Below are 27,881 nucleotides of genomic sequence, written 5' to 3'. Positions count from 1 at the left end.
TCAATGTAAATTTTGTATCTCAAATGCAATTTTGAAAGCACTAATAGTAAAAAAAAAAAAAAAAAACAAAACTAAGTGTTAATAGCTTATTGTAAGGTGTAAGGCTCCCTTGGGGTCAATAATAAAGATGGGAATCTCAAGAAAACCCTAAAACTACTAAACATAGTGGCTTCAGAGATGGAAATAGGGGGAGAAGGATTGGCTAGTTGTCAAAAGAAGCAGAAGGAAAAAGGCACAGAAAAAGAATAGACAGGTACACATTAGTGTCAGAACAATAAAGAACGATACACATGCACTGTTTCTAGTTTTCCTACCATGTTTCAGTCTCTCTCAGGCCAAGAATTTAGGTAGCGCTCCAGACACACTCTTCCTTAAAAGAGCCAGGAATGCTTCTGCCTTAGGATCTTGGCTGTTTCATCTGCCCTAAGATCATCCCCACATGATTGGTAGCCCTACTCCCTCAACTCTTTCAAGTCTTTGCTCAAACGTCACCTTCTCACTGAGGCCTCCTCTGAACATCCTATTTATAAGTTGACCTCCTCCAGAGTGCTTTCCTTACTTCTAATTATCTCTTGGGGATTGTTTAGGTTAGCCTCCACATGCCCTCAATTTACTTCCCTTTTGGATATCCCTGCCTGTCGCTTCTCCTTTAAATCTTGTCGGAAAGGGGCGGAGCTAGGGCCGAGGCTCACAAAAAAGGAGGACCCTGTCGATAGGCTACGCCCGTTTGATTCGCGGGCGGCGGCCTGAGACCCCGCGAGACTTTCTCCTCCTAATCCGCTCCGGAAACGCGATTGCGGACGGAATTACCACGTGACCTTGACGTCGTCAAGCCCGCGCCGACCGGCGTCAGTCCGTCGGCTTCCGCAGAATCCTGGAGGTGGCTTAGCTGTTTTACGTTCCGGTTTTGTGCCGTTGGCGGTCTTCTCTCCAGACTCCCTGGGCCTTGCCTCCGACTTCACCATGTACCACAACAGTAGCCAGAAGCGGCACTGGACTTTTGCTAGTGAGGAGCAGCTGGCGCGATTGCGGGCCGACGCCAACCGCAAATTCAAATGCAAAGCTGTGGCGAACGGGAAGGTGAGGGCTCCGGCTGCCGCCCTTCTTCCTCGAGCTCTATAAACTCTTGTCCGTCCCTCTCCCCCGGGACTTCCCGCACACCTCCCTCCCACCTCCTCGGCGCGGAGTGCGTTTATCTGTTTAATAAGTAGCGAGCACTTTGCTAGGTGCAGTGGGTACGGAGACGGACATGGCCATCCATCCCCGTAATCGAGTGGCAGACAAATAACCAGTAACATGGCGAAGAAGCCTTTGTAGCATGCTTATGTAGTGGGGGAGGCTTTTCTTAGTGGCTGTTGTGGAGATGATGGGGAGATGACTTTCCCGGTAGACAGAGCCACAGGTGCAAAGTAGGAGGCCAGAAGTTTCAGGGTTGGTTCCCTGGAATGCTCATGATCGTGTGTGGCGGAAGCTGAGTATTTTCATGAAAGGTTGGAGAAGGTAAGCAGGGAACTTGTAAGCAGAGGTAAATAGTTTGAACTTTGTGATGGAGGAATAGGGAAACCTTTGAAAAATTTTAAATGGGAAATTTATCAGAGTCTGTTCTAGAGAGAGCTTTCTGGGAAGGAATGGATCGATTGGGTGGGGACAGGGTGGGGGCAGGGGGATGAGAGACCGTTAGCACAAACCAGTTGACCACAGATGGTTTGGACTATATGGTCTGTCAGCCACGTCGTTCCTGTTTTACTTTTACCTGGAAGTCTTGTCTGTTTCACATCACTTTATTTTTGTGCTGCACAAAGTAATACATATTGTGCTAAATTCTAAGTATTTAGCAAGTGTTAGTTCATATAATCCCCACAACTACCCCATGAGGTAGATACTATTATTATCCTTGCATTACATCTTAGGAAACTACAGAGAGGTTGAATAACTTCTTAGGCTATATTGCTAGTAAGTGGCAGAGCCAAGATTTGAAACCATGGAATCTAGTTTCAGCATTCCTTCTGTAAACCACAATGCCATGCTGTCTCTATAAAATTAGCACCTGTGTTAATTTCCTAGGAAACTAGGAAAAATTACTCCATAAAAAAATTACCACAAACTGGGTGGCTTAAAACAACAGAAATTTATTGTTTTACAGTTCTGGAGGCTAGAAGTCTGAGATCAAGGTGTTGGCCGAGTGGTGCTCTGCAGCTTCTTTTCCTCTTCCAGCTTCTGGTAACTCCAGGTGTTGCTTTGCTTGTGGCAACTAACTCCGGTCTCTAGCTCCATCTTTACATAGTGTTCTCCCTGTGTTTCTGTCTCTTCACATGTTTTTCTTATAAAGCTACCAGTCATATTGGATTAGGAGCCCATTCTACTTCAGTAGGACCTCATCTTAACTAATTACATCTGCAGAGACCTTATTTCCTCACATTCTGAGGTACTGGGGGTTAGGACTCAACACACCTTTTTTGGTAGTCGTAATTAAACCAATAACAGCACCAAATAGATGTTTGTTGTAAAATTGTAGTATTTATCAACCATGTAGTGTATTCTGTAGAGATTTTATAAAGATGGAGAAGAGGTAATGCGTTAAGGGTCAGAATTATCCTTGAGGCACTTGTTGATTTTTACCTCAACCTGTGTGACTTAATAACTGACTGAGAAAGGGATATTGAAAGTTTTCCAACCATTGACAATGTGTATCTTCTTTTTGACTTATAAATAGTGACATCAAACCTGTGAACATATGCACACACTCCTCATGATTGCTTATACATTAGTGAAGCAAATATTCAGCTGACATTCCGAGAAATTATGCAATTACAGTATAGTTTCAGTTTATTGAATATTTTCTTAAAAGCTATTTTGTGTAATATTAGCAATTCTATAAAGAGAAAATGAGGTGTGGTATATTTCCCTTTGGTTGGAGATATAAACTTAATCTAGACAGAGAAAAAAATATCAAGATTATCTAATTAAATTTTTGTTGTAACTTGTGACTCACAGGTTCTTCCAAATGACCCAGTCTTTCTTGAGCCTTCTGAAGAAATGACGCTGTGCAAGTATTATGAGAAAAGATTATTGGAATTCTGTTCGGTGTTTAAGCCAGCAATGCCAAGGTCTGTTGTGGTAAGTTATAGTGATGAAGTATAATGTCCTTTAGCTAACTTATGAAATCTGACTTCTTATAAATATTTAAATCAATTTTCTATCCACTTTACTCAAAAATGCATCTGAGTTACATATTTATATAAATTATGTATTTAAGTTTTGTCACATTTTTCAATAAAGGCATTAAATTATGAATTCCTATGTTGTATCTTACACAGTGTTTCAAGAATCATTCCATATCTAAAGAATTTTGAGGTCTGCTAGATAGGTCATGACATTCTCATTTCATAGAGAAAGAAAAAATCAAATTATTTCCCTGTAGGTTCTCACGTGGTTGTTTCAGATGTAGGGATCTGAGGACCCTATTTGTGTGTGTGTGTGTGTGTGTGTGTGTGTGTGTGTGTGTGTACACTGTGGTGCGGTAATGGTGAGGAGAAACAGGTAGTTAGAACTTTTTGGCTATATGGATTTGTGTATGCTGTCCCTGAATTGTTCCTATTGTTTGTGTTTTTTTTGTTTTTTGTTTTTAATTGGAATATATTTGATTTACAGTGTTGTATTAGTTTCAGGTGTACAGCAAAGTGATTTAGTTACACATATACATATATCTATTCTTTTTATTCCCATATAGGTTGTTATAGAGTACTGAGTAGAGTTCTCTATGTTATACAGTAGGTTCTTGTTGATTATTTTATATATAGTAGCATGTATATATTAGTCCTAACCTCCTAATTTATCCCCCACCTTTCCTCTTTCGTAACCATAAGTTTGTTTTCTAAGTCTGTGAGTCTTTCTGTTTTGTAATAAGTTCATTTGCATCATTTTTTTAGATTCCACATATAAGTGATATCATATGATATTTGTCTTTCTCTGACCTACTTCACTTAGTATGATAATCTCTAAGTCCATCCATGTTGCTGCAAATGGCATTATTTTGTTCTTTTTTTGTGGCTGAGTAGAATTCCACTGTATATATGTACCACATCTTCTTTATCCATTCATCTTTCAGTGGACATTTAGGTTGTTTCCATGTCTTGGCTATTGTGAATAGTGCTGCTGTGAACATAGGGGTGCATGTATCTTTTTGAATTATAGTTTTGTCCAGGTGTATACCCAGGAGTGGGATTGTTGGATCATATGGTAGCTCCATTTTTAGTTTTTTAAGGAAACTGCATGCTGTTCTCCACAGTGGCTGTACCAATTTACATTCCCACCAACAGTGTAGGAGGGTTCCCTTCTCTCCACACCCTCTCCAGCATTTATTGTTTGTGGATTTTTTGATGATGGCCATTCTGAGCTGTGTGAGGTGATACCTCATTGTAGTTTTGATTTGCATTTCTCTAATAATTAGCAATGTCAAGGATCTTTTCATATGCTTTTTGGCCATCTGTATGTGTTCTTTGGAGAAATGTCTATTTAGATCTTCTGCCCATTTTTTGATTGGGTTGTTAGTTTTTTGGATATTGAGCTGCACGAGCTCTTTGTATATTTCGGAGATTAATCCCTTGTCGGTTGCTTCATTTGCAAATATTTTCTCCCATTCTGAGGGTTGTCTTCTCGTTTATGGTTTCCTTTGCTGTGCAAAAAGCTTTTCAAGTTTAATTAAGTCCCATTTGTTTATTTTGTTTTGATTTTCATTACTCTGGGAGGTGGGTCAAAAAAGAAATTGCCGTGATTTATGTCAAAGACTGTTTTGCCTATGTTTTCCTCTAAGAATTTTATAGTGTCTGGTCTCACATTTAGGTCTTTAATCCATTTTGAGTTTATTTTTTTGTATGGTGTTAGTGTTCTAATTTCATTCTTGTACATGTAGCTGTCCAGTTTTCCCAGGACCACTATTGAAGAGACAGTCTTTTCTCCATTGTATAGTCTTGCCTCCTTTGTCGTAGATTAGTTGACCAGAGGTGTGTGGGTTTATTTCTGGGCTTTCTATTCTGTTCCACTGATCTATGTGTCTGTTAGTGTGCCAGTACCATACTGTTTTGATTACTGTAGCTTTATAGTATAGTCTGAAGTCAGGGAGCATGATTCCTTCAGCTTCATTTTTCTTAAGATTCCTTTGGCTGTTTGGGGTCTTCTGTGTTTCAATACAAATTTTAAGATTTTTGGTTCTAGATCTGCAAAAACTGCCATTGGTAATTTGATAGGGATTGCATTGAATCTGTAGATTACCTTGGGTAGTACAGTAAGTCTGCTACATACGAACCTTCAATTTGCGAACTTTCAAAGATGAGAACATGCGTTTCCATGTCCAATCACGTTAAGTTAGTTCACATGTCTGGCATACTTTGTCATATATGTGCATCCTCTACAAGTGGTTGTGCTTTTGTGTACTTTAAAGTACAGTACTGTATAGAGTACAGTAGTACAGTATCTTTATTTCAAACCCAGGATGTCCAGAAGCAAGCATAAAAGCAGTGGAGATGTGACTGGTACTACTGTACTTTTCAAGGCACTGTACTGTAAGATTAAAAATGTTTTATTTTTTGTTTGTTTTTTGTGTATTATTTGTGTGAAAAGTATTATAAACCTATTACAGTATAGTACTTATATAGTTTCCCAATCGTGTTACTTGGGTACCTAGGCTAACTTAGTTGGACTTAAGAACAAATTGGACTTACAAATGCACTCTGAATGGAACTCGTTCAGATGTAGGGGACTTACTGTGCAGTCATTTTGACAATACTGATTCTTCCAATCCAAGAACATGGTGTATCTTTCCATCTGTTTGTGTCATCTTCAGTTTCTTTCATCAGCATCTTATAGTTTTCAGAGTACAGGTCTTTTGCCTCTTTAGGTAGGTTTCTTCATAGGTGTTTTATCCTTTTTTGTGTGATGGTAAATGGGATTGTTTTGTTAATATCTCTTTCTGATCTTTCATTGTTAGTGTATAGAAATGCAAGAGATTTCTGTGTATTAATTTTGTATCCTGCAACTTTACCAGATTAATTGATGAGCTCTAGTAGTTTTCTGGTAGCATCTTTAGGATTTCCTAAGTATAGTATCATGTCATCTGCAAACAGGGACAGTTTTACTACTTTTCCAATTTCGATTCCTTTTGTTTCTTTTTCTTCTCTGATTGCCATGGCTAAGACTTCCAAAACTATGTTCAGTAACAGTGTCGAGAGTGGACATCCTTGTCTTGTTCCTGATCATAGAGGAAATACTTTCAGCTTTTTACTGTTGAGTATGATGTTAGCTGTGTGTTTGTCATATATGGCCTTAACTATGTTGAGGTATGTTCCCTTTATGCCCACTTTCTGGAGAGTATTTATCATGAATGGGTGTTGGATTTTGTCAAGCTTTTTCTGCATCTATTGAGATGATCATATAGTTTTTATTCTTCAATTTGTTAATATGGTGTATCACACTACTTAATTTGCAGATATTGAAAACTCCTTGCATCCTAAGATAAATCCCACTTGATGATGGTGTATGATCTTTTTAATGTATTGTTGGATTCGGTTTGCTAGTATTTTGTTGAGGATTTTTGAGTCTATGTTCATCAGTGATATTGGCCTGTAATTTTCTTTTGTGGTATCTTTGTCTACTTGTGGTATCAGGGTGATGGTGGCCTCATAGAATGAGTTTGGGAGTGTTTCTTCCTCTGCAATTTTTTGAAATACTTTCTGAAGGATAGGTGTTAACTCTTCTCTAAGTGTTTGATAGAATTTGCCTGTGAAGCCATCTGGTCCTGGACTTTTGTATGTTGGGAGTTTTTTAATCACAGTTTTAATTTCAGTGCTTGTGATTCGTCTGTTCATATTTTCCATTTCTTCCTGGTTCAGTTTTGCTTGATTCTACCATGCAAAGAATTTGTCCATTTCTTCTGGGTTGTCCATTTTATTGGCAGATAGTTGCTTGTAATAGTTTCTTATGATCCCTTGTATTTCTGTGGTGTCCAGTCTAACTTCTCCTTTTTCATTTCTAATTTTATTGATTTGAGCCCTTTCCCTTTTTTTCTTGATGAGTCTGGCTAAAGGTTTATCAGTTTTGTTTATCTTTTCAAAGAACCAGTTTTTAGTTTCATTGATCTTTTGTTTTCTTTGTCTCTATTTCATTTATTTCTATTCTGATCTTTATGATATCTTTCCTTCTGATAACTTTGGGTTTTGTTTGTTCTTCTTTCTCTAGTTGCTTTAGGTGTAAGGCTAGGTTGTTTATTTGAGATTTTTCTTATTTCCTGAGGTAAGATTGTATTGCTATAAACTTCCCTCCTAGAACTGCTTTTCCTGTGCCCTGTAGGTTTTGGATCATCATGCTTTCATTTTCATTTGTCTCTAGGAATTTGATTTCCTCTTTGATTTCTTCAGTGATCCATTGGTTGTTTAGTAGCATATTGTTTAGCCTCCAGGTGTTTGTGTTTTTTACAGTTTTTTTCTTGTGGTTGATTTCTAATCTCACAGCATTGTGGTTGGAAAAGATGCTTGACATGATTTCAGTTTTCTTAAATTTATCTAGGCTTGCTTTATGTCCCATCATGTGATCTGTCCTGGAGAATGTTCTGTGTGCACTTGAGAAGAATGTGTATTCTGCTGCTTTCAAGTGGAATGCTCTAGAAATATCAATTAAGTCCATCTGGTCTAATGTGTCATTTAAGGCCTGTGTTTCCTTATTGATTTTGTTTGGATGATCTGTCCATTGGTGTAAATGGGGTGTTAAAATCCCCCACGATTTCTCCTTTTCTGGCTGTTAGCATTTGCCTTATCTATTGAGGTGCTCCTGTACTGGGTGCATATATATTTACAATTGTTGTATCTTTTTCTTGGATTGATCCCTTTATTATTACGTAGTGTCCTTTTTTGAATCTTGCAACAGTCTTTATTTTAAAGTCTGTTTTGTCTGAGTCTTGCTACTCCAGCTTTCTTTTGATTTCCATTTGCATGGAATATCTTTTTCCATCCCCTTACTTTCAGTCTGTATGCGTCCCTAGGTCTGAAGTGGGTCTCTTGTAGACAGCATACATATGGGTCTTGTTTTTGTATCCATTCAGCCAGTGTGTGTCTTTTGGTTGGAGCGTTTAATCCATTTACATTTAAGGTAATTACTGATATGTATGTTCTTATTGCCATTTTGTTAACTGTTTTGGGATTTTGTTTTTTAAAGCTATGGACTCTTAGATGGAGTTTGAATATATTTTTTTAATTAACTTATTTATTTTTGGCTGCATTGGGTCTTCGTTGCTGTGTGCCGGCTTTCTCTAGTTGAGCGAGCGAGAGCTACTCTTGTTGCGGTGCATGGGCTTCTCATTGTGGTGGCTTCTCTTGTTGCGGGGCACGGGCTGTAGGCACACGGGCTTCAGTAGTTGTGGCTCGTGGGCTCTAGAGCACAGGCTTAGTAGTTGTGGCGCATGGGCTTAGTTCCTCCGCGGCATGTGGGATCTTCCCGGATCAGGGGTCGAACCTGTGTCCCCTGCATTGGCAGGCGGATTCCTAATCACTGCACCACCAGGGAAGTCCCTGGGATTGTTTTCATAGGTCTTTTTTCTTCCCTTCCTCTTTTGTTCTCTCTTGTGATTTTATGACTATCTTTAGTGTTGTGTTTGGATTGCTTTTTCTGTTGTAGATTTTTGGTTTGTGGTTACCATGAGGATTTGGTATAGTAGTCTACACACACACACACACACACACACACACACACACACGATTAAGTTCCTGGTCTCTTAATTTCAAATGCATTTCCAATATCCTTCATTTGTATTCTCCTCACATTTGCTACTTTTGATTTATGTGTGGATGATTTCCTACCTTTATGTTTGCTTTTACTGGTGAGCTGTCCCATTCATAATTTTCTTGTTTCTAGTTGTGGCCTTTTCTTTTTCGATAGAAAAGGCATTCTTTTGGCATTTTTTGGAAAGCTGGTTTGGTGGTGCTGAATTCTTGTAGCTTTTTTTTGTCTGTAAAGCTTTTGATTTCTCTGTCGAATCTGAACGAGAGCCTTGCTGGGTAGAGTATTTTTGGTTGTATGTTTTTCCCTTTCATCACTTTAAATGTATCATGGCACTCCTTTCTGTCCTGTGGAATTTCTGCTGAAAAATCAGCTGATAACCTTATGGGGCTTCCCTTGTATGTTATTTGTTGTTTTTTTTCCCTTGTTGTTTTTAATATTTTCTCTTTGTCTTTAATTTTTGTCAGTTTGATTAGTATGTGTCTCGTTGTGTTCCTCGTTAGGTTTATCCTCTGTGCTTCCTGGACTTGGGTGACTGTTTCCTTTCCCATTTTAGGGAAGTTTTCAGCTATAATCCCTTCAAATATTTTCTCAGGCCCTTTCTCTGTCTCGCCTTCTGGAACCCCTATAATGCAAATGTTGGTGGACTTAATGTTGTCCCAGAGGTCTCTTAAACTGTCCTCATTTCTTTCCATTCTTTTTTCTTTCATCTGTTCTGTGTCAGTGATTTCCACCGTTCTGTCTTCCAGCTCACTTATCCATTTTTCTGCCTTATTTATTTTGCTATTGATTCCTTCTAATGTATTTTTCATTTGAGTTAAAGTATTGTTCATCTGTTTGTTTGTTCTTTACATTTTCTGGCTCTTTGTTAAACATTTCTTGTGTCCTCTTGATCTGTGCCTCCATTTTTTTTCCAATCTAGGATCATCTTTACCTCATTACTCTGACTTTTTTTTCAGGTAGATTACCTGTCTCCACTTCACTTAGTTGTTCTACTGGGGTATTATTTTGTTCCTTCGTCTGGATTTGCGTATTTTTGCTGATAGAAAATTAAACTGAAATTTAAAAGCTGAAAGATTAAAAAGGGGGAAAGGTGTATAAAATATTTTTCTCTTATCTCACAGATTTGTTGTGAATATCAAATATGAAAGTTTTGTCTTAAGTGAAAGTAGATCATACATTTTAAAGTTATACCAAGTGAATAATTTATGGCCCAGAAAAGAATAAGCTCCTAGAAAATATTCTCCATTTTTATAGTTGAAAAAACTGAAGTATATTGAAAATACCAAGTCCAAAAGTATTCATAGTGTTTTCTGTTTTTTACTGGACCTTTAAGAGATCTGAGTCATGAAAAATTTTAAATGTGCTTGCTTTCTATCTCCAGATTTGGTCTTAGTCTTTTCTGATAAGAAAACTGTAACACAAGGTGGTAGGTTTAAGTGATCTTTTCAGATGAAGAAACTGAATCCTTGAATGAACTTCTTTGTGGAATGTGTCTTTATATAACTTGCTTATTTATAACTGTTAGTTTTGGGTTTTGTTTCACATAAAATGACAAAACTAAACTTTTAAAATATTTAAAAAGAAATGTATTTTTTTCTATTCTAAAGTAGGTAAATATTTATTTCATTGGTTCTAGCCAAATGAAATAGTTTTTAAAAGTACAGGCAGACCTTGGTTGAAAACAGCCCTGTCCCTTATTAGATTTGTGACCTTGAACAAGTCAGTTAACCTCATTGATATTCAGTTTCTTTTTCTATAGAGATAGCAGTACTTCACCAAGCTGTTATAAGAATTAAAATAAGATGATAGTTTTATACTTGGCACAGAGTGTGGCACATGGGGTGCAGTCAGTAAATGGTAGGTGCTGCTTCTCCTGTTTGGTTTGGCAGCAGGTTAGATCACAGAACCAGAGTGGATTTAGAGAGAAGGCTCATTGCCCTGACCATGTTATTCTGCCAGTATTTTACTAGATTGACTGCTTAAGCTGTGCTCATTTGTATAAATTATACAAATATATATAATTGTGTAAAACCCCCCGACATTTTTAAAATTAAGCCAGTGACCATAGGAAGGATAAGCCAGGTGGGTGGGGAAGGACAACAAAGGGTTGGCTGTGGTTTTTCTGTTGTAATTTATCACAATTTATTTTGACTTAAGAAGTAATAAGTTTTGGGGTTTTTTGCAGGTGACGTTTTCAAAGAAACCTTTGCATAAATAAGTTTTTTTTAATACAAAATTTAACTTGTATGTGTGAATAGGTTCTGATAATATATGTATTTTTAATCTTAGGGTACAGCTTGTATGTATTTCAAGCGCTTTTATCTTAATAACTCAGTAATGGAATATCACCCCCGGATAATAATGTGAGTATAAGTCTAATTTATTGATTTTCACTTAAGAAGACTTTTATACTATTTGAGCATGTGTGTGTGAAAAAATGACTTCCTAATAAAGGGTAATTTAGACTTGCATTCTATTCTGAACTTAAGATCCCTCCTGATACTCATTAATATACCTGTATAATTCTTCCTTCCCTGTAATACTGATGGCATCTCTGTTGGCACTTGTCCAAATTCAAATTGTTTTTCTTAAACTGGCTTCCATAATATCCCTTTCTGTTAGCCGAACCTGTCTTCGCCCTTTTGCTCTGACTGAGAATCATTTACGGTAACTTCTCTTCCTGTACATCCCGTCAGTTTACAAGTCCTATAGTTCCACAGTCATTTCACTTGAACAAAGGTCTGTTGTGTTTCTGCCCTCTGCTAAGCACTGTGCTTATCATTAAAAATAAGGATGAAGTTAGTATGAGACTCATCAAAGAACTTGCTGTCAATTGTGCTGTCCCTGTATATTTTCTCTTTTTCATTTCCATTTCTACCAGTCTAGGTCAGGCCCTTGTTACTTCCAGTCTTGGTTTTTGTGGTAATCTTATTACTAATTTCTCACTCTGAAATTTATGTAGTAGCCATGAGAGTTTCATAGGTTTGTTCCTGGGGTAATAATCCCCTATTTAAATGTCCTTGGAGACTTCCACTGATGGCTTTCCATAATGTTTCTGTAACATACCTTTCTTCTCAGGCCCATGTGTACATATGTGTGTACTATTTTTTTTTCTCTTCCATCTATATTTCATGATGCTGAGTACCCTTATTCTTCAGATATTTTGTTTTTCCAGATATTTAGGCTGAACTATATAAAACTGGCATTAAGTTACTAATGACTGAATGCTGTGGCACTGTTACACAGTTCAACCTAATTTTTATAGTCTGTATGGATAAAAAGATTAAACAGGAAACTCTCTCTTTTTTTAAATCAATTTCCTTAGATGTCTAGTATAGTCATTTGTGAATATTAGGCAATTTTAGAACATATTTTAGAAATATTTTGGTATTTCTCGAAGTATATACATATACTTCCCCTTATTTTTTCCTCTAGGCTCACTTGTGCATTTTTGGCCTGCAAAGTGGATGAATTCAATGTGTCTAGTCCACAGTTTGTTGGAAATCTGCGGGAGAGTCCTCTTGGACGAGAGAAGGCACTCGAACAGATTTTGGAATATGAACTACTTCTTATACAGCAACTTAATTTCCACCTTATTGTCCACAATCCTTATAGACCCTTTGAGGGCTTTCTCATTGATTTAAAGGTATTCTTGCTGACTAAAGTAAACTGGTGGAGTGAACTCCTTTGCTATTGTTCTTTAACCAAAATAATCAAAATTTTATTATAACTAGTAATGATCCTAATTGTTACACAGTTAGGCTTGCTAAAATGTGTTTGGCCTGGACTTCTAGGGCAATAGTTCTCAAACTTCAGTGTGCCTCAGAATCACATGGAGGGCCTATTAACTGAGATTGTCAGACTGTAGTTCTTGAGCTTCTGATTTAGTAGATTTGCAAATACTGGTCGAGGGACCATAATGAGGACAATTGTAACGCTTTTAAAGACTTAAGATAACTCTTCTAACTCAAGTATACTGTCTTGGATCTTCATACATACAAAATTCTTAATTTTAAACTACAAGATTGCTAACTGACTTCTATTTTTAGAAATTTTACAAAATTTTAATTTTAAACTAGTAGATTGCTAAGTGACTTCTATTTTTAGGGCATTGTGAACTGAGGTCAGTATGTGGGCATCAAAAATAACAGTAAATAAATGTTTTGTCAGAACATTGACGAAAGCAACTTGTTTTGTTTTGGCCCTGAAGAAGGACTTGGATAGTGTGAGTTAAGTGAACAGAAGTCAAAAACTGGTTCATTCATCTTGAGTGGCCAAACTTGGGTGCCTTCTATATGTCAGACATGGTGCTTGAGGATGTAGTCAAGAACAAGACAGGAACAGCCTCCACTTTATAGGCCTTACAGTCTAATGGGAAAGACAATCATATATTCAGTGTGCTAAGTGTTAACAGAAGGGGAAATACAGGGTACTTTAGAAGGAGATAGCAGATTGAGAGGAAGGGGAGACAGTTCTGAGAAAGTGTAATTTGAAGTAAAATTCAGAGCAAGAGTAGGGATTGGGTGGTAGAAGAGCATCCCATTCAGAGAGACTTTTCTGGTCAAAGGCCCAGACTTAACAAACCATGGTGTACTAAAGAACCTAAACAGAACTTAGAGGTAAATGGGGAGGACTGCCACGGAGTGCTGCCTGAGTGGAAGGCAGAGTATAGACTGTGGAGGTAACGTTACAGATTTTGAATAGAGCAATGGGATGCCAGTGAAAGGGTCAAGTCTGAAGAGTGGCGTCATTAGGTTTGCAGCTATAAAAAACGTTGGCAGACTCATGCATCAGCCTGCGTCAGATGTTTATTGCACACCTGTATGTGTCAGGCATAACGTGGAGAATGGATTCGAATGGATGAAGGGATACCAGTTGGGATGCTGTTATAGTAGTTCAGGCAGAAAGATAGTGGTTGGTTTTACTCATGAAGTGGTAGTGGGTACAGAGAGAGCTTCTTGGGCTTTAGAATCAGTAGAGCTTGAGGAATGATTGCGTACAGAGAGCAAGGACAGTGGAAGAACCCCCAGGTTTCTGGCCTGAGCATATCGGTGGATGGTGGTACACTTATACAGGAAACTGGTGCAGGAGAGATTTATTGATGGTGGTGGGGTAGGGATTTGATGAATTTGGTTTGGGACATGATGAATTTCGATTGCTTGCAAGACATTCAGGTTGGTAGATATTTGTGTCTGGAGGCCAGAGAAGATGGCTAGGCTGGAGGTAGAGATTTGGGCATCACTGCCACCCCAGGAAGATTTAAAGTGGATTGGCCATGAGGACCATTTAAAGGGTAGCTAGAGAAAAGTAAGAAGCTAGTAAGAAGACTGAAGAATATCCAGAGAGGTAGGACTTCTGGAGAAGTGAAGGGAAGTAGAATACTTTTAGAATATAATCAGGGGAGGCTCTCCAGTCCTGCTCAGAATTCAGGCAATCCTGCTCAGAATTCAGGCAAAGTAAAAGTTGACATTTGCTAGATTTAGTGCCAGAAAGGTGACTTGTGATCTTGGTGAAATTAGTCTTCTTGGAGTGTGAAGGAAGAAAGCAGATTGGAGCTGGTTGGGGAATAAATAGGTGAGAAAACAAGTGTATATAACTTGGATTAAACAGCTTGTCTTTGAAGTGGAAAAAGAAGATGGGATGATTGAGAAGATGGGGAACTGCTAGAAGTAGAAGAAAGGAACAATTTTTTGTCGTGTTGTGTTTTGCATGAGAAACTGATTTAGAAAGCTAGTAGAGAAAGCTTAATGGAACATGTGTAGCTCAAGTTTTCCTTTGGAGTGTGGTAGAAGGGCCTGGCATGGGATTCTGAAGCAAGGTAGAAGAACTGGCTGTTTCTCTTAACAGAGGGAAAGAGGAAAAGCATGGGTGAGGATAACGTTACGTTTGGGGATTTGGCCATAGCAGGAAATAAAGTGTCTTTGTTATCAACAGAGATCATTTTCTGAGAGCAGTGGAGTTTCTGAGAATTATCAAAGACATTGAGTCAGGTAGAAAGTGTTTAACATAATCACTGAAAAATGGGAGAATACATTTTCTGTGGAATATTTTAGCTAGGCAGTGTTGAGAACCTTGTTGAGGTCAGTGAACTTGAATTTATAGTAATATTACCAAACCTGCTGGTTGTATTGTTTTCTCTAGCAGCACCCAGAAATCTGGGTAGAGTTGCAAAGCAGGTTGGTTGAATTCGACCACTATTGAAGTTTTGCTGGAAATATGTTGGCAGCATACTGGGGCAGGGAATTGAAGAGGGAAATGAGAACCAGTGGACCCTGGTGAGTAGGAGCAAGTATAGTGATAAGGAACTAGAGGTCCTGAGGAGGAAGTCAAAGAACAGCTGTGAAGTAATTGAGCAAATGTACGTACTGGGAGAGGGAACGCTGTGGTCAGAGTAGAATGTTGGATTTGTCATATCAGAGGTCAGGCATTTTGGGATGACAAGACCTGTGTGTGATTGTACAGTTGACTCTGGCTATTTTGTTTCAGAGTATAGACAAGATTTCTTACTGCTTTGGGACTTGAATGTAGATATATGAAATATATCTGAGGGTTTAGGATTTAGGGTTCATCTTAAAAGGTAAGAATGGTTAGAAAATAGGGGATCATCCATATTTCTTGGGCATATACTAAAAATAATTCTGTAATCAAACAAAGATTCATTTCCCAAAAGTAAACTTTTAGTAGAAGGAATTTCAAATCAAAATGAGGTGGTGCTTTGGTTTCTAAGTGAGATCTTACAGGAGTTACTAAAAGTGTCCTGTGTTAAGCACTTTCTGGTTTATAGGAATAGTTTTGTACTGTTATTACTCCATTAAACCCTCAGAAGTGATAACATTTGCAAACTTTCTTTCTAGACTCGCTATCCCATGTTGGAGAATCCAGAGATCTTGAGGAAAACAGCTGATGACTTTCTTAATAGAGTTGCACTGACGGATGCTCACCTTTTATACACACCTTCCCAGATTGCTTTGACTGCCATTTTATCTAGTGCATCCAGAGCAGGAATTACTATGGAAAGGTATTATTTTGTGTTTTAACTTAGATTAGACTCAGTCCCTCAGTTTATTCCTTCCTGGAGTCCCAAGTTTGTAAGTAAGGTTGACTTTGTAACGTTAGTTCTTCACATCTCCTGTGGTTGAGGGTTGTTGAGGGCAACTGAGGGAAGAAATGGAATCACCTTTTAAGGAAATATTTAAAAATTCAGTAAAATATTTTTGAGCTAAGAGGATCCATTTATGACTGAAGTAGAATTAAATCAGGTGATCCTCAGAAGACTGATAACAGCTATCACAATATATGGCAAATGTAGAAGTTTTGTGAACTGGTAAGCAGCATGAGTGCAACAAATACGTCTGCCTTGTTTTATCATTAATCTCCTGCTGTGGAGCATGTATGGAACATGGAATTCAGTAAAGATTTGTTGAATGAATAATACTTGAGGGAATGTCCAAATGAATTTTAGTGAGCTATAGATACTAATAGCTGATACATAAGTGCGCACTGAGAACCAGGCTCTGTGATAAGCACTTTACATGAATTAAATTCACTTGATTCTTACAATAATATCTTGTGCGAAGGTTAATTAGATATTTATTATATTCATTTATAACTAAAGCACAGGCTAGCAGTAAGTTAGACTAAAAATATTTACATTTAATTTCTTTATAGCAATTTAATTTCTTTATACCTTCGAAGTTCTGCTTGATTCATTCCTAGAAATAGCTGAGGAGGAAAGATGATAAAACTTTCTAAATTTAAACTTTCCTGCATGTTTGTAATCCCTTGTCTGTAATTTCATAATCCATTGGATACAGTGGCAGGAAACATGAACAGATGTGATTTAGTCTTTATTCAACTGAATGGGAATAGTTTTAGGTTTCTTTGCAGAAATATTAATGTTACTGATTGCAAGATACTGCCCCAGAGATATCACTGAAGTATTTCACATTTCATGGTATATACACCATGTTAAGTTTCTAAGACATGAATAATTCTGAATTTCAAAACAAATCCAAGATAAGGGATTGTGGGCTTGTATTTTGTTTAATTTATGGTATGCCTCTTCTGTATAAACACAGTTCACCAACTGTATCTAAGTATATACATTTAATCCCAAAGTGATCTATACCTTCATTTATTTACTAAGTTTAATTTATGGTATGCCTCTTCTGTATAAACACAGCTCACCAACTATATATAAGTATAGACATTTAATCCCAAAGTGATCTATACCTTCATTTATTTGCTAAGCAAACCTTTATGGAGGTTTTTTTTTTACGTTGCCTTCTATGTACCATGCACTGTACTATACTGTAGAAATATCAGAATGAACAAGCCATCCTTGTAGGAAGGGTGGCCATGCAAATTGATACCTATGGAGTTTGCGGGTATGGAGCTTCCATAGTGTAAGGGAAAAAGCCTCTTTTTCAGAATTCAGACAACCAGTTGTTTGCTTAATCTGTTTAAGCATTGTGTCTTATGCAGGTATATGCTAATTTTTCAGTGGTGAGATTTTTCTTATGTCAGTAGAGAGGGATGAAGGATCCTAAGGTCCAAATTAGAGTGTATTTCATCTTAGAAGTTTAGTTAGTTATAATTTCAGATAGGCAGGTGAAAGTGAAATTGTGGTATCTTGGGCTCATTGCAAATTGAATACACTTTTGTTGCATTCTCAGGGACTATAGACATTTGGGCATTTTTTTCCCTTGAGGAAATGCTTTCAAATCATTTTTAGCTTCTGACATCCTTTGCAACTTTTGAGACACATGGAAATTGCCTTTATATTTATTACTGATTTCAAAAGGGGGGAGTCCTTGTGCTGTTGTTATTTTCTGAATGAGGCTTTAAGATTATTAGTCATAGAATGTTACATTGTTGTTGATTAGAGGTTTCTTCTTTTTCATTGGATTTAGACCTTTATTTTGCATTTCCTAGTTTGACTTCTTAGGTAATGGAAAAAAAAACAAAAAAAGATGTCAGAAGTGTGAGGAGTTTTAGGGAGAAAAGTGAAATGAAAAAACATTGTTATTTTGAATTACTGATAACAAGAAATGTATTAGTTGTTAGGGGAGTTATTGATTTCCATATCTAAAATGAAACTCCCACAATAGACGATGAAGATGTAACAGCAAAGGTAGTTATCAAAACTTTGGAATGTAGCTTAAATGATTTTGATAGTTTAAAAGACATAAAGCAACAAAATTTCTTAAAGAATCATCTTTCTAATTTTTATAATTTTATTTCACCCAAGAGAAAAATTAATAGTTTTTTTTACATTCATGTTTGAAAGATTACGTTGCCTTGAGAATCTGTTCACTTGGGCTTTTATCAGTTATAGATCAAGTTCAAGTATATAAAACCTCAGAGTAACTAAAAATTTAAAAATAGAAATTACATTTTTATACTGTCATTAGTTCCAAGAAAACAGATAATTGGGCTTTATGTACATTTATGGAATAGTATTAACACCTTTGATCTGGACTTGATGCAAAAAAGATGTAATAGATTTGTAAAGCGTGGGGTGATGTTCTTATTGGTTTGAATACCTGTTTGTCCCAAGAAGAGCAATTATAGTTAACATGGACTTGATATTAAGGGGAGAGAGAATCCTTACTAGTGCCAGGTTTTAGCTCTGCTGCTACCTGACTTTATTCATAACTTCTCTGTCCCTGTGACTCAGATTCCTCACCTGTAAACTGAGTGAGATTAGACTCATAGGGTCTAAATATTAAACACTTAGCATTAAAAGTATTGAGTATTGCTCCTGTTAGTTTCATATCATTTTCTCTCTGAATATATTATGGAAGTTAAATTAACTTGAACATTAAGCATTTTGAATCTAGGATAAATTGTAGTATATCCTTAAGACTGTAAGAGATACAGATTATAGTTTAGTAGAGTTCAAAGTATTGTTATTTAACAGTTTTAAAGTAAATTTATTTAAAAACTGACCTTGATGATGAAATGAACATGGAGGAAAATAATTTATGATGTCATATTTTCTCAAGATGCTATATGTGTTCAATAGATTTAAATTTTTTTCCTTTCTTTTCCAGTTATTTATCAGAAAGTCTGATGCTAAAAGAGAACAGAACTTGCTTGTCACAGTTACTAGATATAATGAAAAGTAAGTAAAACAGAACACTTTATAAAATACTCTGCTATCACAAAGCTACTTTCTAAGTAAATAACATCCTCGTATTTAACTTGAGATAACAGATTATTGTTTAGATTTACTTACATTGGATTATTGTATTATGGAGGCATGAAGGATACATTGGTGAAGAACAAATAGAAGGTACATGAAAGAAAGTAGTTTTTACACAGAACTTTTTAGGAAAGTGAAAATATAATCAGATTCAGAAAGGATTGAGATTCAAAACAGGGTCCTTTTAAAGTATACCCAGATATGATGAGCACTGAAAAAGATCTCAGGGAATTAAAGCCTAATTAAATTTGAAACTTCCATTTTGTAGGTAAATTAGCTTTAGCTAGTTAATATGTGTCATTTGCTAGTTCTGCCAGTATTTTGAATTTGGCCCAATGAAACTGATTTCAGGCTCTTGGGCTTCAGAACTGTGGGAGAATCCATTCTGTTGTTTTAATAAGCCTTACTAAGTTTGTGGTAATTTTTAATAGCAGCCTCAGGAAACTAACATAGCTCCTCACAAGAAAGAATTATCCAGCCCCAACTAGTGTCGATGCTGAGAAACACTGTCTTAAGGGTTTTTTTTTTCTTCTTTCACTTTTTAAAAATATAGTTGGTTTACAACGTTGTGTTAGTTTCAGGTGTACAGCAAAGTGATTCAGATGCTTTTCCATTGTAGGTTATTACAAGATATTGAATATAGTTTCCTTAGCTGTACAGTAGGTACTTGTTGAGTCAGAACCTCCACTAAACTGGGTGGCTAGGTTAGCCAGTCCTTTCCATTTTCATACTTGCTCATGTCACACTGCATGCTCATGGCTACTAGACTACTCGTTAGGGTTAAAAACAGTGTGTTTGTTTGTTTCCAAACGTTTTGTGCCAATTGTCCTTGTTAATAAAATTTATGGTTTAAATACTGAATAAACCAATAAAATATGAGATTGAATATCTTGATCTTGGATGAGGGGGAGTACTTCTTACATGTTTTATGTTTCAAAAGTCAACATGCTTCAGGGCATGGAAGTATCATTTCTTATTTCTTTGCTTGACATTATCTTTGACGCCTTCCCTCTTTGAGAAAAATGGATTTGTGATTTACGAACCATAAGGTAGGTTTTCAGTTATACCACTAGAGGGTTCACTTCCAAAGCTAATTGCAGTTTGGCCATAGACATTTGGATCAGGGAATTTAGTAGGTAGAAGAGGTCTTAAAGGTAACTCACTGTGCTCATTTTATAGCTGACAGTTTTATTACTGATTTTGTCTCAGTACCTTTATTTTACTCCATTTGTTCTAGTACAAAATAAGAATAGCTCTTGATAAAACACTCAGAGCTTTAGCGATATTAAGGTATCTTATTCATCATTTTTCACACAAAGATACTGTCCTAAGGGTGTTAAGTCACTAGTATTAATTCAATTGCAAACACTGCTTTATTTGCATTATGAAATAAGTCACTCATTTGGAGCACGTGCCTGGCTAATAATAAGCCCTGGATCTCTCATCATTTCCCTAATAAATCTTGAGATTTATGTTCTTTGGTTTATTGTAGTTGAATAACAAAATGGATCAGGGTAGAGGATGTTTCTGCAATTTTAAAGTCAGTGCTGTTACCCTAAAGAGGACATATTTGTTTTCTTGGTCATACTTCATTGTATAGGTTTTGTATTTTGTTAAAGCAAAGGATCACTGACATGTTTTTACTAAGCATCTTCCCTTCATTACATGTTATGTAATAATGGTTTTCTTTGTAAATAAGTAGTACACTCTTGGCCTGCCATCTGTAGGATAGAATCTTATGAATATGGTTGGTGGCAGGGAACTAAGCATGTTTACTAAATCATGTAGGGATTTTTTAAAAGCCTTATTAAAACTAAGCAAAAAGTGACCATGGTAGGATTTTAAAAAAATACTGACTAGTAGAGCATGCTTATCTTTAGGCCATACATGATGTGGGCTAAGCAGCAGACAGCTATAATAACTTAACTAGAAGTATGGTGTTCAGTGGATTTTAATGTGGAACAGTATTAATCCTGGTAAGAATAATCACATTTCAAGAGTGTTTTTTGTTCCCAAAACTAGATGGGAAAACATCATTCAACTCCCTTATGAGAACAAGGCTTTTTATTATCTACTATAAATCCTTTTTTTATCTCCACATAGGCATGAGGAACTTAGTAAAAAAATATGAACCACCCAGACCTGAAGAAGTCGCTGTTCTGAAACAGAAGTTGGAGAGATGTCACTCTGCTGAGCTTGCACTTAACATAATTACGTAAGTAGATGCGAGACTGTTAATTCAAGAATAGATATAATTGTTACTGTCTCCACCTAGTCCTTAAATTACTTAATTGGTAAATGTTTGCTCATGTGGGGAAAACTGACTTACCCATTAAATCAGATTTTTTTTATTGACTGGAGATTTCTAACAGGATTAAACACGAAATAATAAATTACGAATTTGGCTTTCATAGTACATTCTGCTCCTGCTTTGACTAATGTGTTCTTTGGCTTGTGGGCCCTGTCCCGTTCTGTTACTTCTTGTGGGGTCCCGTGGGCAGAGTCTTCCTAGGGAATTCCTGCACCTCTTCTTGCCCTTTTAATCTTTCAGTTCTTTGTCGGTCTGGTATCTCCTCTGAAGAACAAGTATACTATTCCACACTTATTTCTGTTAGCTAGGGTGGGGAAACTTGGCATATTTTCTCTCAGTGGTAACTTTATATTGAAGACAGAACCAGTAGGAAAATGTGCTGTTCGATCTCTTCTTGCAGCCATAAGAAACACTGTTAATGTGTCTTATTGATTTGTAGGCTGAATGTGGAAATCACCATTTTCAAGTTCTTTATGCTTTGCAGTTTGAAGGATCTACTTAACCCTTTTAGACATTTAAAACAATTGAGGATCTGGGCAGGTATAGGAATGGTAAAACTATTATTTTCTATTCTGTGGAATGCATTCTGTAAAATTTACTGGGGGTTATTAGCTCTGGCATCTGAACAGTAAGATGTATTTGAGATGTTTTTGATCTCTAATCGGGGATTGTATCCTATTGGATAATATATGAGAAGCCAGAACAGCATTCCAGGGTCTTCCAATCAGGTACACATGACTCAAATTCTTTAACTATAAAGTTGTAGTAGGAGGATATCCAAGGACTTATCAAGTGTGCAACATATGGGACTATATTATATTTGTAGCTGTAACTGTAAAACATGGCTTAACATAGAACTTAAAATTGGTAAATTTCATTCCTGGGTTTCAGTGGTAACTAAGAGGAAGGAAGGAGTGATGGCAGAGAGGTAAAGAAAAATGTTGACTTTAATGAATGAAAGTATTAAAGCACTGATTTATAATCTTTTCACATTGATTTTGAAATGGGCTTAGACCAGGCGTTAGCAAACTATGGCCCATGGGCCAAATCTGGGCCACTGCTTGTTTATAGAAGTAGTTTTATTGGAACAGAAGTACACCCAGTAGTTTGCATTATTGTCTACTGCTGTTTTCACACTATAGCAGAAGAGTTGGGTAGTTGTCACAGAAACTGCATAGCCTACGAGGCCTAAAATATTTACTCTCTGACCTTTTCAAAGAAAATTTTGTCAACCTCTGAATTAGACCATTGAACTATTAATCCTACCCTTCCACCTAGGTAATGGACCATAATCCAAAATTCCTAATTGCCAGAATTTACATCTTACTCCAGGTGACCATTTGCTTTGCACTGTGTCAAGCAGATCTTGCATATCTATGAGTACTTGAGGGGTGCTTCTCAAACTGTCTGTAAAGGACTGTTGGTTTTCTTTTTAACCCATTACAGACCTATACTTTTGTAAAATATAACCAATTACTTAGAAAAACAAAATAAAAAGACAAAAAATAAGCTTAAATTTTATTAGAATCAACAGTCATAAATAAATCTATCAAATTGCTATAAAAGTTTCTAAACTATACACTTAATTTCTGTACTTATCTCACTGCACACTGGAAATGGTTCAGGGACCAGCAGCATTGGTCCATGGACCCACTTGTAAGTACTACTTTAGGATAAAATATCTTTCCTTGGTCTTTAAAATTCTTTTATCTTTTTCAATACACAATAATACAGGTAAACCAAAGTTCTCCTTGACCAAAACCTAAATTCCAGTTTCAACTGAGAGGTAACTTATAGTTGGTGTTTTACCTTTGCCAAGCTTTTCTCTGTGTATGTGTATATGAAATAAGTATATGAAATTAAATAACAATAAATAATTGTTTTCATATAAATCGTATAACATTTAATAGTATCAATCTTTAACTTTTGCCAGTCTGGGTGAAAAAATAGTGTCATGTTGGTATTTTAATTTGCATTTCCCCTAATACTTTGAAGCATTGATATTTCTGTGTTTAACAATCATTTGTGTTTCTTCTGTATTGCATAATTATAACCCGTGCCCAACTTTCTGGTGTTATTTTCTTGTAGTTCTTTTTATATACCCATCTTTCTATATATATCATACAGCTATTTTCTTCTATTGTTTCTTTCACTTTGTTATTTAGGCACCTTGTCTTTTGCTTCACACTCCTACATCTGAACACCTTTCTTACTCTAAATTAATCAATATTTTATTTTGCCTTTTGTTCAGCTGTAAAAGCAATTTACAATTGTTTGTGCCTGGTTTGAGGTAGAAATCTAGTAATATTAATTTTTGTTCAAATAAGTAACCTGTTGTACCAGCCATTTAAAAATATTTCATGATTTTCTCTAGGTATTTTAAATACTCATTTATTACAGATTAAATCCCTATATATACTTGGTTGTTTTTTGCCTGTCTGCTCTGATCATTGATACTTGTAATTCTTTGCTGATAGCCCTCTGTATGTGCAGATGCAGAGCACCAACTGTCCTGTTGCCATTTTATATAAAGGACTTGAGCATCCAAGGATTTTGGTATCCACGAGGGGTCCTGGAACCAATCCCCTTAAGATACCAAGGGACGACTACCACACTTTTAATTACTATAGTTTACATATATAGTGTGTGTTTTGATGTTAAGTGGGACGAGCTCCCCATGCTTTGTTCTCTTTCAGATTCTTTTGCTATTTTTGCAGCATCTTTCCCAGGTCAGAGTTTGACTTGATAAGCTCCATGAAAAGTTATTTAGAATTTTAATTAGAATTGCATTGAATTCAAAGAGTAATTTGAAAGATATCGTCTTTCTGTCCATAATTTTTCACCTCTTTCCCTTTATCCAGGCTTTGTTCTTCAATAGATGTATCTCATAGCCTCGCTAGCTTATAGATTCTGTTGCCAGTATAAGATTGCTTGTTGATGGTTGCTTAATTACAGGAAAAAGAGGAAAGGTTATGAAGATGATGATTATGTCTCAAAGAAATCCAAACATGAGGAGGTATGTTCTCCAAAGGTAAATTTTAAGTTATCATTGCTGTATATTCTGGTACAACCATAATGTTAAGATTTTACTGTTCCAGAGTGCAAGCATTATAGACAGAGGTGTTGGGTATTGGAAAGCTTTCATTTCTTTTTTTGCATCCTTTATGTACATTGTCCATTATTAGAGGAATTTTTCTCACTTCTGTCTTGGCCTGTTCTGAAGCAGTATAATAGTTACTTGATGAAGAATCCCTCCTAAGGTCATAGAAGGCAGTAGGGATATATTTTTTGATCTTCAAGGATTCTTCTCCTACCCTTGTTTAAAAAAAAATTGTACCTGGCAAGTCAGATAAAAATGAATAATCAGAGGCAGAAGTTCACAACTGTAACATTTATTCCTGTCACTGGACTAGTCTGGTGAGACCATGCCATATTATTATAAGGTTAAACTGCTACAAATTTTCCTGGTTTATTTACCTTTTATAATCAGCATAGCGAAAGGAGAACATTTTCCTAAAGGGAGGCAAGGAGGCAAGAAAGTAAACAGTACTGGTTATGCTTCAGTATAGTGTTATCCTTATAACAAACATTTTCTTTCCTTCTTAGGAAGAATGGACTGACGATGACCTGGTAGATTCCCTCTAAACATCTGAAATTGATTTGTCAATGCTACCTAATCAACAGAAGGATGAAGCATATCTGGCATTTAACTTCAAAAATGAAGTAATGTGAAAGCATCAAAATATATTAGACTTTTCTATTTATGTTACTTAAAATTTTTTCCTTTCAGGGTAGCTTTATGTGAAATAAAACATTTTCAAAGGAGCCAGAATAGCACCTGGTTTGGGTAATCTTGCCCCACCATGACTAATATCAAATCAGTCTTTCTATGGTAGCCAAATTAAAGCTGTAATTTATTTGCCTATATTGTTTACACAAGATGTCATTAAGCAAACTTATCCTTTTTTAAAAAGGCACCACAAAAGACACAACTTAGCAGTCAGTTTTAAAAGTGCTAAGGAATGTTGGCTATTATAGCATTTATTCAGTTACTTAACTGTGATCTTATTCAGTTCCTAGAGTTGGAACCAGAGTATGAAGGTCTGTCAGATTGTTTCTGGAAAATGGGGTTGAAGGAATTCTGAGAAACTCAATTGCCCTAAATCTAAGTAAGTTTTACAGATGCAAACCTCTCCTCAGTGTCAGTGCATCCCAGGATGTACTTTTCCATAAAGTGTAGGTACCATTTAATTACATTTCAGTATTTGAAGGTAATATTTACTATATGCATATCCTTCAATAATAATTCTTTAATTTTAGGTTTGTGTTGTTTTAATTTCCTTCTCATTGAGGAATGAGGAATAAAATTCATGAAGTGTGGTTTTATAAAAGTGGAGGGGAAGAAGCCAAAATTGACAGTCCTTCACTGCAGTCCCGGTGAAGCAGTGGTCCTGCCAGGCTCTAGACAGAAAGGCAAACTGTTCGGAATTTATCTTGTTTCTTTTTTAGGTCACTAAAGTTTGGCGTCAGAGCATGGTCCACATTTATCTCTGAAAATTTTCCTACCCTTTAAAAAAATGTTTAGAGGTTTCATTTCATCATTGACCACCTAAGTTACTCCAAGGCCTACAAAGGTAAATGACAAGTAAGTTTCCTATTCCAGCTTAAGAAATAATAAGCATGTCATTAAGATAAAAAAAAGAGTGTCTTTAGGTTTGTGGGTTTTTTTAGAAATAAAAGGCAGGAGAAGCAGTTCAGATTGAGATAATGGCAGGTCAGTATGGTTAAAAAACTGAGATGTGAGTAGTGGGAGAGAACAAATTGCTGAGCACTAGAATCGACCTTTTTGCATATTGTTGAAATGTTTTTGGAGATGTCCATATCCCTTCTAGTCTATCCTGGAAGGAGACCAAATGGCATACTATTGTCTAACTAACTAACTAACTGAAAAGCAGAGGGGAAAAGATGGAATTAGGTTGACAACAAGAAAAAGGAGCACCTGGTGTGTTTGTTAGTGTTTTGCTATCATCACTGTTCAACTGTGATCACAGCTACTTCAGGTCTAGCTACCTCTGTACAAATAACAGCATTTAGTACTTGCAGCTAACTGAGGGGTCACAAAATTTCTGCATAGTGTAGTTTTAACACTTGAATGCTTAAAATACAGGAAGAAACAAAGTGTCGCTCTTAGAACCTAGGCCTTTAGAAAATTTTTTTTTTTTTACTGGGGAAATGCTTTTCCCAGTACATCCCTGTCTGGCTCTCTGTATGCCTTCTCTCCCCTGCACAGTTTTATGGGAGGCAACGAATCGTTAACAAATACATAATGGAATCCTTCAAAAGAGACCATCAGCCAGAAAAAAAAAAATCTCATCTCCCTGGGCCTTGCTCTGGTACTAAATTTGAACTGCCCCTAAAAGGAGGAAGAAAATAATGAAATTATTAAATGTTTAGCTGTATTTAGACAGAAGTAATCAGATATTTATGATATCCCTTGGTTTTATTTTAACTTAACCCTTGTGAATACTTCACAAAAATACACATACAGAAGCAAATAAAACTATACAGTCAAACTAAATATCCAGCAGATACAACAAGTAGTCAGAAGGGCAAAGATGGATAGCTGTTCAGTGGCTGATGAAATTGTTTGTTTGCATAATTTAAAAAATCAACTTGGAATTAACGAATACTTTCAATGAAAGCATTCTAGGGTTTTTAAACATATAAATCAGCAATCTATAAAACGGTTGAATGGGTAACATGCGTTGATCAGTACACAGTGACCAATAATATTTATTGAATTCAAACTATTTACTGTTGTAAACATTTAACAAAAAAGCATTATGAGATCTAAATACAGTCTTTGACAATTCGAACAAAATAAGTGGTATGTTTAAAAAATAAAGCTGATGAGCAATAGATCCATTCTATATATTTTCTTTCAACAGTTCCAGCAAAGAGAAATAGCAGTTATTTTAAAAAAGTATACAGCAAAGATTGTTCCTATTGTAATGGTAAACTCTGGAAACTGTAAATACAAATAAAGTCATTGAACAGTCAAACGGTCATATTCCTAATTCAGGAAGAAGTAACAGTAAGAGCAGTCCGCAATCCAGTTATACTCAATTGTCAACAGAGAATGCTTTTTTTCATAGTTCTTTTTCCAAGAGACAGCAAAACTTTGGCAATTGAATGTATTGAAAATATATTTTCCAAGTTCAAGATACTGTCATAGCATTGTGTGAAAGGTGATCTGTACACCAAGGCTCAGAGGTTGGTAAAGATTCCATATGTGGAAAAAGTGCAAATATCCTGCACAGATAGCTTACAAAGCTGCTGGCGCAGTTACCAGCAGAATCTCGAGTTTTGTTTGCATAGTTCACACATTACTGGAATGTGGAAAGGTGTGCTATTTTTTGGCAAGAGCAAAGGAGACATTATACTGATGTGAATTACCATGTTGGGCATGCTGAATCCATGCAGAACACTGCGGCGAAGGGTGGAAGGTTGCTACCTGACATCATTAGTTTTTGTATACTGGTTCTGTTTTTGCTGAAGCAGTTCTGTTATAGCCAGAAGCTTTTTCAGTACGTG

General features: G+C 36.3%; 2 protein-coding genes across 3 annotated transcripts in view; one reads left to right on the top strand and one right to left on the bottom strand.

The window, feature by feature from the left end:
• The first annotated feature begins 822 nt into the window (after window positions 1-822).
• Window positions 823-25,112, top strand: CCNH (cyclin H). Of its 2 annotated transcripts, none has more exons than XM_007193034.2 (9): window positions 823-1,080; window positions 2,995-3,117; window positions 11,059-11,132; window positions 12,205-12,415; window positions 15,624-15,787; window positions 18,825-18,895; window positions 21,080-21,191; window positions 24,243-24,303; window positions 24,894-25,112. In XM_007193034.2, the coding sequence occupies exons 1-9, from the start codon at window positions 964-966 to the stop codon at window positions 24,930-24,932; spliced, it is 972 nt and encodes a 323-aa protein (XP_007193096.2). In that variant the 5' UTR covers window positions 823-963; the 3' UTR covers window positions 24,933-25,112. The 2 variants fall into 2 exon arrangements, with proteins under 2 accessions (XP_007193096.2, XP_007193094.2); XM_007193032.2 differs by having other exon boundaries at window positions 24,243-24,318.
• Window positions 22,794-27,881, bottom strand: part of RASA1 (RAS p21 protein activator 1) — a 114,184-nt gene continuing 109,096 nt past the window's right edge. The window contains exon 25 of the mRNA XM_057539753.1: window positions 22,794-27,881. Within this exon, the coding sequence (XP_057395736.1) occupies window positions 27,798-27,881 (84 nt within the window). The 3' untranslated portion in view covers window positions 22,794-27,797.

Source organism: Balaenoptera acutorostrata, chromosome 2, assembly GCF_949987535.1.
Source record: "Balaenoptera acutorostrata chromosome 2, mBalAcu1.1, whole genome shotgun sequence".
Taxonomy (NCBI): Eukaryota; Metazoa; Chordata; class Mammalia; order Artiodactyla; family Balaenopteridae; genus Balaenoptera; species Balaenoptera acutorostrata.
The sequence above is the reverse complement of the archived record's forward strand: the minus strand, read 5'-3'. Positions and strand labels throughout refer to the sequence as shown.